The 13,866-nt window shown below is 35.9% G+C and overlaps 1 protein-coding gene across 1 annotated transcript in view; it reads right to left on the bottom strand.

Annotated features, from left to right (window-relative positions):
* Positions 1–331: 331 nt before the first annotated feature.
* The window catches only part of GATB (glutamyl-tRNA amidotransferase subunit B), a 29,900-nt gene continuing 16,365 nt past the window's right edge, over positions 332–13,866 (bottom strand). Inside the window, exons 8-13 of the mRNA XM_026698146.2 lie at positions 13,351–13,395; positions 11,831–12,020; positions 8,211–8,344; positions 6,901–6,979; positions 1,542–1,676; positions 332–1,116 (exon numbers count right to left, since the gene is read on the bottom strand). Coding sequence (XP_026553931.2) covers positions 991–1,116; positions 1,542–1,676; positions 6,901–6,979; positions 8,211–8,344; positions 11,831–12,020; positions 13,351–13,395 — 709 coding nt within the window. The 3' untranslated portion in view covers positions 332–990. The remainder of the gene's footprint in view (positions 1,117–1,541; positions 1,677–6,900; positions 6,980–8,210; positions 8,345–11,830; positions 12,021–13,350; positions 13,396–13,866) is intronic.

The raw sequence follows: 13,866 nt of genomic DNA, 5'->3' as shown, positions 1-13,866 counted from the left end.
ATGAATGCAGTAGATTATTGTATTATTTTTTGACAAAGTTGTGAGGGTATCCATCTTGTTAGAAAGTATTATACAGATGGGCTGCTACTGTTTCTATTTCCTATCTCTTAAGTATAAAAAGGTGGTGAAATCCCATAAACAGTTTAAACATCAACAGAGAATTAAGTCCCAGGGGAAAAAAGTTCTGTGCAACTAACAGCTCCAGGCCCTTTTGCTATTTCACTTGGTCTGAGCCTATTGTCTTAAGAGTCCTAAAGAATCCTCTCCTGGCTGACCACCAGATGGCAACGCAAAGATTCAAATAGTTGAATCTTTGAATTCAACAGTTGAATTTCCGTTGACATACACTTGTTTATTTTTGAATTTGAAATGTTGCGGGGAACATAGAAAGGAATATTCAGGTATGTCCAGCATCTTGAGATATTTACAAAAATAATAAAGGTGAGATAAAAAATAAATAATAAACTTTAAAAACTTAAAATTTTGTAATAGTGTGGGAATTCCACCAGTGTTCAGAGACATGACACAAGGCTTAAGTCAGTAAAGATTCCAGAACTGAGCCTATAAGAAATAACAATGACTAGAGCTAGAAAATTCATTAGGCTAGTTTAAAAAGGGAATCTACCTGCTTCAACTGCTAATTCTGTTTAGCTCTTTGAAGCAAGACTAGAAATGATTTAATTACTTATAAGAAGCTACGTTAAAAGGCTATCAATATGATCCAGTTATCAAACATGTATAATTTTTGCTATGTACCACAATTCTAGGAAAGCAGGTTTCAAAAAACTCATGCACACTGCAATCTTTTTCCTTCTTTGTTTATATTCTGAATTTATAGGGACAGAAGAAGATAATAACTTAACATGCTCCCTTCCCTAAAAAATGGCTACAAACGATATATTGGTCTCAGCACTGCATTAAAACTTATACAACAGTTTGATGCTATTGAGATTGTTAAAAACAGTAGATCAGACACATAATTTTTAGTCCCTATGATAGCAGCTTCTGTAGAATTTGTTTCACAGTTACAGGATCCGATCGTCCTCTTGTGGTTCTCTGGACGTGTCCAATTATGGAATTCAGGACCTTCAGGTTGCCGTTTTTTATTTCTGCCACCTAAATAAAGAAGTTTCATACATGGTGGGTTATGATTGATTGTGCTGAACATTATTATATAGGTACATCTTTGAAGAATTTTTATTTATAAAGGCTTCAGAAAAGCTATATGTTGAGGAACAAACAGGATTGTTTTTGCGCTGCTTATACAAAAGGGAAATGCCACTTTGCTAGCATTCAAGTCATGTAATCTGAGACATCCTCAGCAAGCAGGTCTTAGTTTTAAATGTTAGGTCAGTTTCTGTCTTTTGTGGCCATTTCACGTGTCACAAAGCAATTTGTCCCATTTTTCTCTCTCTCAAGAGTTGCCAAACAACCTAGTAATCTGAATGGAAAAGGCAATTTACATTCCGTATCTCCGCTACCCACTCTAAAGTGTCAAAACCTCTTTCTTCCCAATTTCCCTGGTCAGTGATCAGTATCACCTCTTTCTGATGGTCTCTCATCACAGTCTGGCAGATAGCCTCCAGTTCATTCCAATCCAGGATTAGATTGAGTTTCTTTTCTTTTACAATCAGAGCTGGAGACTTCCCTTCCTTCTTCCACATCTCTTCCAACACCTGCAGCATCAAGATAAAAGGAAATTGATGGTCGAAGCATGCCTCTTCTTGTCTTTCAGAAGGCAAGATCAAGTTGAGAAGAGGAAGGTTTAAAAAAAAGAAAGGCAAACAGTTAAGGCTTCAAAATTCCCTTTGTTACTCAAAAAAAGATGCCGGTCTAGAAGGGCAGAAAATTCATCGTTTGGTTTGCCACTTTTGTAACTTAGGGTCCTCTTGAAGAGACCATGCAAGTCCTCCATCATCTTTTCAGTCATATTAAAACACAGCTAATAGCAATTGCAGTACTTGTACTTTAGTATTAGGAAACATTTTAAATTGTCCTGAGCTGTTTTAAAGGTTTTCCTAAATTTTAACAGCATTACAGACCCCTTACATCCCAGACATAAACTGTTTCAACTCCTTCCCTCAAAAGGACGCTATAGAGCACTGCACCATCAGAACAACTAGACACAAGAACAGTTTTTTTCCCAAAAGCCATCACCCTGCTAAACAAATAATTCCCTCAACACTGTTCAACTATATACAAAGTATGCACTACTATTACTGTTAATCTTCTCATCACTCCTGATCACCCATCCCCTCCCACTTGTGACTGTATGGCTGCAACTTTGTTGCTTATATCCTTACAATTTATATTGACTGTTTCCTAGTATGATTTGATTGCTTGTTGTACCCTATGACTATTATTAAGTGTTGTACCTTACGATTCTTGACTCTTGATGAATGTGTCTTTTCCTTTATGTACACTGAAAGCATTTCCACCAAGACAAATTCCTTGTGTGTCCAATTACACTTGGCCAATAAAAGAATTCTAATTCTCTAATTCTAATCCAGTGACAGTCAATTTGTTGCAGTTGTTAAGACAACAGGCTAAGAAACTGGAAGATTGTGACCTCTAAATCTTACCTTAAACTTAAAGTTTTGAGCCAGTCAGTCTCTTTCAAGCCCTAGGAAGAAGGCAATGGCAAACCATTTCTGAAATCTCATCAAGAAAACTGTAGGGACTTATCCAGTCCAGGCAATGACCAAGTAATCAACACTGACTTGTAGGGACCAAAAACAAAAAGTACGTTCAGTAGTAATTCCTGCCCTCACTGAAAATATATTTCCTGGCTTGGATGGGCTTTTGCTTTACCTCACAAATAGTCTGAGGCTTTATATAAGAAAACATTCCTTAGTTTGGCTTTTCTACAATTTAATCATTGCCTTTCTCCCCCTTTTCTTGATAATACTAAAGAGAATAGTATGAATTTATCAGTCAGTTCTATAAAAACAGGATTATCCATTTACTAGTTTAAATTTTAAAAAAGAACCATTTTCTACATCACATGCTAACCAATGTATATGAATATAATCAACATCATGATTTGAATATAGTGAGCTGAATCTTTTAATCTTTGGGGCATAGTTGCGCTTAATAGAGGATTATTTGGATTCTCTGTTCATCATTACGAATTGTGAAGCTTGGACTGGGGAGGATCACAAAATGAGATATTGTATATGCCACAATCAAATGAAACAGCAAAATTCAGTCCCACAGAATTGTTGGGTAAACAAAACACGGGGGACAGTTTCTAATCAGTGCAAGAAAAAGGAATAGTCATATAATTAAACCAAACCATATATTATAAAGCTGTGGAAGATTATACAGGTAGTCCTTGTTTAGGGACCACAATTTGGATTGGCACCTCCATTGTTAAGTGAAGCAGTCACTAAATGAAACTGCAACTGTGCTTACCATGTTACTTCACCTTTCCTTTGCTTTACAGGCCTAAGAAGGCAGTAAATGCAAGAATTGGCCACAGTTACATTTGCATTACTGTCATAACTCTGAACAGTGGGTAACAGTCACTAAATGAGGACTGCCTGTATTGCAAAATCTATAGCACCTATAACCAATTTATTCTTTCTGTAAAGCACAACTGTGTGCAACAATGTATCAGTCTGAAATAATTATTTACTAATGTTATAATGCTTTCCATCTTTGTAGTCAAGCTACAACACATTGTAACAATCTCTAGAAACAGCTACTTAAAAGAGAAACATTATTTGGACCTTTTCTATGTTGCGCTTCTGTTTCAAACATACATGCTGTGACACAGAAGGTGCCCTTTTAAAACAGCTGTTTCCTTTCAATTTTCCGGTGAAAAAATAATACAATACTTGGATTATTGCAATCAGCTCATGCAAAATGATTGTCATGCTGGAAATTCTGTACTATTAATTTATATACGCTAAAAATATTTCAAATACAGCAATTCCATTCATAATTAGCAATTCCTTAACAAAATTAGACAACTGAATTAAGTATTAACAGTTTCACTTTAACAGTACTGTACAGTTTTCTTAACAGATAAGAATATTGTCCCAGAATTTAGTAATGTGTCTTCTATAAGGTTGTTAATAGTTGTATATTCAATGCATTGTAATCTGTAGCTGACTCTATTGTCTATTAAGCTGCACTGGTCCTGCTGGGGAACCACAACAGTCTACTAACAATGTAAAGTGGGGTAGCCACTGCACAAAATTTGCATTTGGTTGGGAAAGAATAAGTCCCAAAGGCAAAGCAAAGTGGCAAAATGTTCAGTAAATGTTACTTATTTATTGATTTAATTGAAGTATTAAGTTCAAAATTTTTGTACTCCTAAAAAATATAAGTACAATACAATCGGACTGTAGGACAAAGATAATAGATGCCTTAAGAAGCAGGGCTGTACTAGAGAGAAGATGTTTCAGAGACTGAAACATTTGAAGATAATGATCTTGTGCTCATTAAAATGGACATTTAATGCTTTACTAGTATATAGGACATTGCCTTGCTTCATTGTAAGAGAGGTCTTCCCATTTGGTTTGGAAGATAAAAGAGCTAAGCAACTTCCCAGTAGCACAATTACAGTCAGCACTATTATATTAGGCACTGATTTTCAATTAATAACATTTAGGGAAATTGAATTAATTTTAGGTTAAACAGTGTAAATATTCAGTATGATTGCTTTTCAAATATCCTAGGATTTTTGTCATTTTTTACATTAAAAATTAGAGTTTGGTCTTTGGAGGCCATGTGTGACTTTGAAAGCACAGGCAGAGGAGCTCACAAGCAATAGATACAGATTGGACTGTATGAGCTGGTAGGAGAAGTTGCCCAGGGTGGGAGTTTTACAGAAACAAAACAAACCCAAATATATAACAGATAACAGATAATTAGAGTTGAAAGGGACCTTGTAGGTCATCTAGTCTAACCCCCTGCCCAAGCAGGAGACCCTACACCATTTCTGACAAATGGCAGTCCAATCTCTTCTTGAAAGTCTTAAGTGATGGCGCTCCCACAATCACTACCCACACTCTTTCAGAAATATTCATAAAAATCAAGTCCTATCTATACACCAAAATATAACTACCATGTAAATTATTTCAAAAGTGGTTAAGGGTAGCCCTGGGTCATATATTTTTACTTTCTGGAGAATATGTTTAGATGCTTTCCTGTCTTGCCTTACCTACTTATCTATTTATTCTTTAGAGAATCACATTTAGTAAGGAACCATCTAGTATCTTTTTACTGAATTGATTCTGCTATACTGACAAAAACCTTTATAGTTTAAGAAAAAAATACAGTCAATAAAAATGGATCTTAAAGAAAAGTGCTGAAGAGATAGACCATAAAAACTAAAACTAAGTCACACTTAATTCCAAACTTTCCCCTTCTGAATTTTAAAACAAAGTAAATAGTATATCCCTTATAGAACAGATGGGTTGCATTCTGATGAACAGTACAGTGGGATCAACACTCCAGATTAATAAAACAATTCAAGATATTTACTTTCAGTTAATGTACCCAAAATGGATCGTTCCAAAGTATTTTATCTAATGAAGGAACATTTCTTGCCTTTGAAAGTTTGGAATTTCAGGCTAAGAAAATCTATATTATGTAATATAGATTACAGTAGCAGTAGATTTGCAGTGGCAATTTGTTGCTGTATGGGTTTACTTATAGTTTTGCATTTTTATTTTGGGGTAATTTTTCACCCATCTGCATAGAACTCTATTCAGAGACCATATCCTTAATAGTAGGAGAAACTACTTTTGCCAAAGAAAATGAACCTGTAACATCTAGCAAAAATAAATGGCCAAAGTACACACACACACTTTTCCATAAGAGCATGAAGATCTATATCCATTAGAACATTTAAATTTAAACAGACACTTCTTATGAAGTGTTACTCAGCTTAATAACACGTTAAAATTATATATTGCTAATCATAATAAGGAATTGAGTGGTTTTAACTCTTGGTTAATCTTATTTGTACTTGCTTCATTAACCATTTTCAGCCATACTTAAAAAAATATATCAATTTAGCTAAATAAATAAATAAATCATATGACCCCTTATTGAAAGAAGATTTAGGCAACTATTGTTTGTACACATTGTATTATGTACTACATTGTACACTAAATGTTATGGAACTGAAAACAGCCAATGAAACAGATTCAAATAAATTAACCTTGTTAATCAGATTCACAAATTAACTGATAAGGCCAAATACATATTTATAACATCAATTTTAAAAAAACCCTTTCTCTTAGATGAAAACAAAGTTTTATGTGATGAATATGTAGAGTTTGCTCCATTTTTTAAAAAACTTGAAGACTCCACAGAAGCTGCATTCTTTAATCTAGGACTAACCCAAAGTAGAAGTGGACGCATATGTCTTCATTATTTCTTGACTGCCAATTTAACACCATCACATTACGGCAACTTTTCACTTTTGATAATCTGAAGACAATACAGGTGAAAGATAGATAACTGACAGGCAACTTACTGGTAAAGAACAGTTAAGAAGGTCAGTTGATCTTTACCCTACCCAAAAATAAATTTTTGAAATCAAGATAAATATATTTATTGTCACATCTCATTTGGACTTGAAGCTATATGTCCATTGTTTAACTATAATTTAGGACTGGGTTTAAGCCAGGGTGATAATATGTAAATACTTCTCAAACCAGCAGCCCACACTGGTTGTCCATTCCTAATATCTTAACACACATATGAGGTTTGTGGAAATAGCAGAAACCTATTCTTTTGGGTTGTTTTAAATTGAGTCAGAATTATAGTATAATTCTGTTGTTGTAATTGTAATTCTGTAATTAGTTGTATAATTATACAACTGATTGAAATACACTTTGACATAAAAAAGCCCCATGGGAAACTAATATTCCAAAGAAATACCTGTTTGGCTGCTGAAGATGAAATTTTTCTACTTGCTATCAGGTCCAGTAGTTCAGCCAAAAGAACAGGAGTGACTGGGCTAAACAATAAAGCAAATAAAACAAATAAGAAATGATACAATCTTCTTGATTCAGTGGACTCATAAAATATTTTATTTCACATACTCAAAACGAACTGTTGCTATGGAATGTTTGCTGCTGGAAAGGGGATATGGCAATCCCCAAAAGTAAATTACCAGAAGGTTAATGAATGTGTTTGCCTCCTTCCACTTTTTTCATGTCTCCAAGAATATTCATTCAACTGCCAATTTATTTCTGTATTCTTTTTAGTCTGATCATTTCTTTGTGCAAATTCTACCCCCATTCATACACACACACACCCCAAAAATATCAAAAGTGGTCATATAAATTGGCATACTCTACTACTATAAGCTGGCACATATAAGCTGGCCAGTATTTTATATGCTTGAATGGATGCATATTGTTAGTTATGCTACATCTTCCATTCCATTTTGTTGTCTTAAGAAAGATAACCTTTTCAGATGATTCATACAAAAAAACACAGTTAGTCTTGTAAATCCATGACCATAGAAAGTCTCAGAAATACAAGTTTAGATTCATAATACTTCACTTACATTACACTTTAAGCTTTTATAATACATGGCCTAACCCAACTTTTGTCACGCAGAGTTACAAATCAGCATTGGCAATAAGTTTGGTCGTGTATCTCATTGGAAACAATGCACTGGTAATTGATATCTGCATTCTAATACAAATGCACATGGATAACTGTTCCTAAAACTATACTATTCAGATATTCAAATTATAATCTCATGTTAGCAAGCAGCCATGCTGTCTGCAGATATTGGGAAATGGGCTCTTCTCATCTGGAAAGCACCAAATTGGGACAGGCTCTTATGGATATGCCTTATTTTATTTTTGGTTCCTTTCTTTTCTTCCAACTTAACGGGAGACTTTATCTACACTGAGAGCATATGCACCAAAGACAAATTCCTTGTGTGTCCAATCACACTTGGCCAATAAAGAATTCTGTTCTGTTCTGTTCTGTTCTATTCTATTCTATTCTTCCCTAGGGGTGGACCTTCTCTCCCTTAGCAAATGTTATAAGGATAAGTCTTTTCTAACAAAACAAATATTCAGATGAAAAACTGAATCCTGCAGACTGCTTCGATAGCACATTCACAGAATCCTTTATTTATATGCCCATGTCATCAGAAGATGCTATTTGTTTGAAAAAATAATTATTTGCATAGAAAACATTTGACCAATATGAAAAATCTAAAGCCTCACCTTTCTTTTACAGTAATGTTATATAGTTTTAGGTAACTGATGAAATTATTTATAACCCAGCCAATCACTTTTTGGGGATTCATTTCTGTTGCATTCACAACGCTTTCAAAAAAATCCATTAAGCCATCTTCATTCTGTTAAGAAAGAAAGCGTATTTAAACATAGCAACCAAATCAACTTTCCCATGAACAAACCGTATCTTCAGATTTGAACTCCTCCATTGTGTGATATACTCAATCTTTTGATTATTCGATAATTCCCAGCAGTTCAAGAAACTATATACTAGTTCCAAAAAAGCCAGGGCATGAATCTTCAATGAAGTTGCTTGATTTAGAACAGATCAGCTTTTTGGCCAGTCATGCGGATGTTATCTAGATAATATTATCATTAATTCACTTCTAAATGGAGATGATAACCATGGGTATAGAATTGATTACAATTCTATGGCTTCCATGATGCAGATTTCTACAAGTACCTGACTAAAATTAAAAAACAGGGACGTACAAGAGCAGCTAATCAACCAATATTGTTTCCTGCCCACAGAAATTTCCTTTCTCTAAAAATATACAGTGAGTTCTGGTACATTCTGAAGGAAAAGAGCCACAAGAAAAAGCTATATGGCTACTGTATCAAGATCACTACTACCTCCAAACATGGGGAAAGTAGCATGAGGGCATTATTTAATTGGCACAGAGATGTATATAAAGCATGTGGTGGCTCAGTGGCTAAGACGCTGAGCTGATCAATCAGAAAGGTTGGCAGTTCAGCGGTTCAAATCCCTAGTACTGCGTAATGGAGTGAGCTCCCATTACTTGTCCCAGCTTCTGCCGACCTAGCTGGTAGAAAGCATGTAAAAATGCCAGTAGAAAAATAGGGACCACTTTGGTGAGAAGGTAACAGCGTTCCGTGCGCCTTTGGTGTTTAGTCATGCCGACCACATGACCACGGAGATGTCTTTGGGCAGTGCTGGCTCTTCGGCTTTGTAAAGGAGATGAGCACTACCCCCTAGAGCTGGAAACAACTAGCATGTATGTGCGAGAGGAACCTTTATCTTTACCTTTAGCAATGCATAGCTAATTATCATCAGCATAGTAATGATTTAACTCCCTGCCACCATGTAGATGTTAACAGGAACAAGTGAAATTTAGGGCCCTGAGAAATTCCACAAAATAGGGATTTGGTGTTAGATCAATCCTATCCCCAATTGTAACTGGAACTGAAAAAAGGAGAACTTTTTCAATATTGATTTCCACCTCCCCCAGATGGCACACTAGGACACACCATATACCAGAAGAAAACACACACCAACCGCTACCTAAATGCTCAATCCCACCACCACCCAGCACAAATAAACTCCGTAGCCAAAATACTAATTACCAGAACCAAACACCTGGCAGACAAGACACACATAAAGACTGAACTATGCACCCTGACCAAAATACTGATAGCTAACAACTTCCACAAAAACAAAATCATGGACCTGATCCACAAAAACACACTGATACACAATAGAGACCCAGAAGATGAACAAACCTGTGGAACAGCTGTCCTACCCTACATAAGAGGAACAACAGACAAAATCTGCAAGATACTACGCAGGCATCACATCAAGACTGCCTTCAAAACGGACAAAATATAGCAGCCATCCTAAGAAACCCCAAAGATAAAATTGACCTAGAAAACCAAGGCATATATGAAGTATCCTGCGCATCATGCCCTGCCACATACATAGGACAAACCAACAGAAGGATAAGTACCTGCCTTGAAGAACACAAGAATGCAATAAAAAAGCTGGAACACACTTCCTCACTAGTCCAACATATGAAAGCCACAGGTCATAGCATCGACTTCAATGGCACCAAAACCCTAGCTACTCCAGAAAACCCCAGCTACAGAATCATCAGAGAAGCCATAGAAATTGATAAAAGACCTAATAGTATGAATAGAAGAGATGACTCCACCAGACTATCAATCATCTGGAAGCCTGCACTCACAAACAAAAAAATCTCATACCACAATCCAGGCAAGGACCTGGAGACCCCACCATACCTCCAGCCCAAACATGCCCCAGCCGGCTACCCAAATAAAACCTAGCTTCCTAATAAATAATTATTGGCCACTCACAGGAAACCAAACTGCACTAAGAAACCCTAATGCACAAAACACAATGTTGCTAACCAATCAAGAACACAGCAACTCAAAGACCAATAAAGACAGACCTAGACTCCCAGCCAATCAGGATGACGAAAAAAACCATTCAAATAAAGCAGAAAGCCAGCACCAAATTCAAACAAAAAACAGCTGCCAAACCTGACACACAAGATTAAAAAGAACCCAATTCACAAGCCTGAGGATGGCAGATGAGATTCTGCCGAAACGTCACTATAATAAAAGCACAAATATTAAGACATGGGAAAATACCCGAAGAAACCTAAATACCATACATACATACATACATACATACATATCCACACATTCTCTCTCTGTATCTCCTATCTTCCTTCCTTCCTTCCTTCCTTCCTTCCTTCCTTCCTCCCTCCCTCCCTCCCTCCCTCCCTCCTTCCTTCCATATCTTTAATTAGTTCCTGGCAAGTATAATGATAATTCAAAGTTACAATGGCACTGAGAAAAGTGACTTACAAACAGTCCTCAGATCTATGACCATAGCAGCATCCCCGCGATCACCTGGTCAAAATTTGGGTACTTGGCAACTAGCATGCATTTATGATGGCTTCAGTGTCCCTCTCATCCAGCTTCTAACAAGCCAAGTCATTTGGGGAAGCTGGATTTGTTGTATCATTCACTTATCAACTGCAATTATTTGCCTACAATCATAGCAAAAGGGGGTCATAAAACTGGGCATGATTTACTTAAGAACTGCCTTGCTTAGCAATAGAAATTCTGGCCCCAACTATGGTCATAAGTTGAAGACTACTTATATGGTTCTCAGTATGTCATTCTTTACATATTTTCAGCACACCACTTACAATATTATGTTTCATTGTTTTTATTATAGACTTACTGGATATAGTATGTAATTAATTAACACAAGTATTTATGTAGTGCCCTAATTTCAGGGACTTGTTAACTTCTCTAATTAAGCTGATCTTTAAAAACATTATAAACACAGGACATGACGGGGAAGCAAGACCTATTGTAGCAAGTTCTGATTGCAATTAGGATGATCTAGTGGAAATTTAATAATATATGCTTTGAAATCCATCAAAGAATGAATGCAACACCAAATGTAATAAACAAAAGGAAAAGACATAGACACACACATTATATATATGCAATAAATGTATGGCTATGTATGTATGTATGTATATGCATATGTATATGTATACACACACACACACACACACACACACTCATGTATGTATGTATGTATGTATAAATGACAAAGACCTATTTTTTTGTACCAGAAATATTAATATATTAATCCTGGCCTCAAGTGATTGGCATTTATCATTTTATTCAATTTACAATGATATAAGAGTACAAAAAAAGTCTGAAACCTATCAGAGACAGGTTTACATCATGAGATTTAAAAATGTTTTATGAAGCACTGAAACATTTACACTCTTTAATTTACTTGATCATTTGATCAATAGAATTACCTGTAAGATAAAGATGTGTTGAGTCTGAAGCCCATAACGTTCAACAAACTTTGCTCTCTTGACACTAGGGAGGTCTGGAAGTGTCTCCCGAATCCAATCAATATCTATCACTTGCTGGTCATTTATATGAGCGGGCAAGGATTTAGCGTCATAAAGAACCAATGGAGGAAGATTTGGCTCAGGCATGAACCTTAAGAAAAACAACAACAACAACAAAACATTTATTTTTAATTTTTTAAAAATTAAATTTGCTACAGACAAAAGCACATGGTTGAGTCTCTACATAAGAACAAACTGACAATACAAGTAACCACACACACAAGGAAGTCAAGGCTGAGAACAATGCTCTGAGCAGAAACAGATAAATCCCAATTCATAAGGGGTAACCGCCTTCTGAAAGCCATTAGCTTTTAAATGGCTGCCATTCAGAGCCAGGAATAAATGGACCCTATTTTAAATTCTTCTCCAGAAAAGCAATAAAATGCTACTCATCTCATGCCAAATGGGACCGGTTATTCAATTGGTACCATACTTTGGCGAAGAGTGAGATGAAGTTGCTAAGAACATTTCATGTGGGCTGAAACCTTCCTTGTTATGAATCCCTGAAGATTTAATGGAATAGGGAAGTTGTGCTAAGAATCCAACTGCCATCTTTGGTGGGGTGCCCTGCTAAGTAAAGTGGATGACAGCATCAAAGGACAAAGGCTTGAAAAGGACACTGATTCAAGACGTCAAGAAAATATAGCGATTAAACCCTAGTTCCAGCTTTGCATAACCAAATGATGGATTTGCAAACTTAATTAAAGCTTTACATCTGTCTGCAAATGATTGGATATATTCTTTACAGAAGCTGTATTTATGCTTCAGGCGTTGATTTCAAAAGCAATTTTAAATAAAGAAAAGCATTTCTTTTAAAAAAAGTGATAGTCAATACAAGCATAGTCTCCAATTTCTTTTTTTTAAAGCATCCAAATTCTGAGAAACAGGTTTAGAAAAAGAAAGGCTTAAGAATTAGTTACTGCATTACATGTAGCATGAAATTGCTTGAGTTATACAAAAGGAAGGGCAATTTAATGTGGAAATGTTACCAGCTTGATTTATTCCTGTTAGGGCATCTTTGCTGTGTTTGATTTTTGTTGTGATTTCTCATTTTGGTTTTATATGATCGTATTATGTTGTTCTGATCTTTGACCATCCACAAGCAATGAAATAACAGCAGCAACTGTAGTAGTCATACTTACTAATAACTAATAATTCTGATTCACAGAAAGCATAGAAGAAATGGAGAAATTCAACTTCTCATGCTGGAAAATAAAGTGCAAGCAGGAAGCTTCTGCCTATTTTCAAATCTGATCCTTTTCTTGAAACCTTACATATCATAGCATCCTTCATTCAGGAGAGTTCTCAATCCTCAGAAGGTATTTAAGGTGAAAAAAGGAATTGAATGGGTGGGAAAATCATAACTCATCAGTCTCGCCACATATATTTTCCTGAATGCAACAAAATGTAAATAAAATTACCGATAATCTTGTTTTCCTTCTTTGTCCCTCATTGGCACAGTGCGTCTATAAAAGCAGAAAAGAAAGAGGCAATTATAAGAACTGGATTTAGCAAACCTGATAGTTACATAACTGATTCCACCTCACATTAAGAGCTTTCACATATTCCTATCACAACGTTTAATATCATGTGATCTAAATCTGCCAGTGGATGGTTTCCTTTGCCATATAATCTTAAAGGCATGAGCTGACTATTTAAAGGTCTGATTAATTGTAAATGAATATGTTGTGCTTACTTGGTGGTTTCTATCTTCTGTCTCCAGATGGAAGAAGATACAAACCACCAAGTTAGCACAACATATTCATTTACAATTCTTCCATAAAGGCGTGGGGGTGAAGCAGCTTAAGGATGCTGGACCTGCCGATGAGAAATAGTCAACACTGGCGGTTTGAGCCCTGGTAGCAGCATGGGAAGGGGTGAGCTCCCATCACTCACCTCTAGTTCGTGCCCTATCCACCCAGCAATTTGGAAGCATT

The sequence above is a fragment of the Pseudonaja textilis genome, chromosome 6 (genome assembly GCF_049901715.1).
Source record: "Pseudonaja textilis isolate UNSWEBS1 chromosome 6, rPseTex1.2, whole genome shotgun sequence".
NCBI classification, from domain to species: domain Eukaryota; kingdom Metazoa; phylum Chordata; class Lepidosauria; order Squamata; family Elapidae; genus Pseudonaja; species Pseudonaja textilis.
The sequence above is the reverse complement of the archived record's forward strand: the minus strand, read 5'-3'. Positions and strand labels throughout refer to the sequence as shown.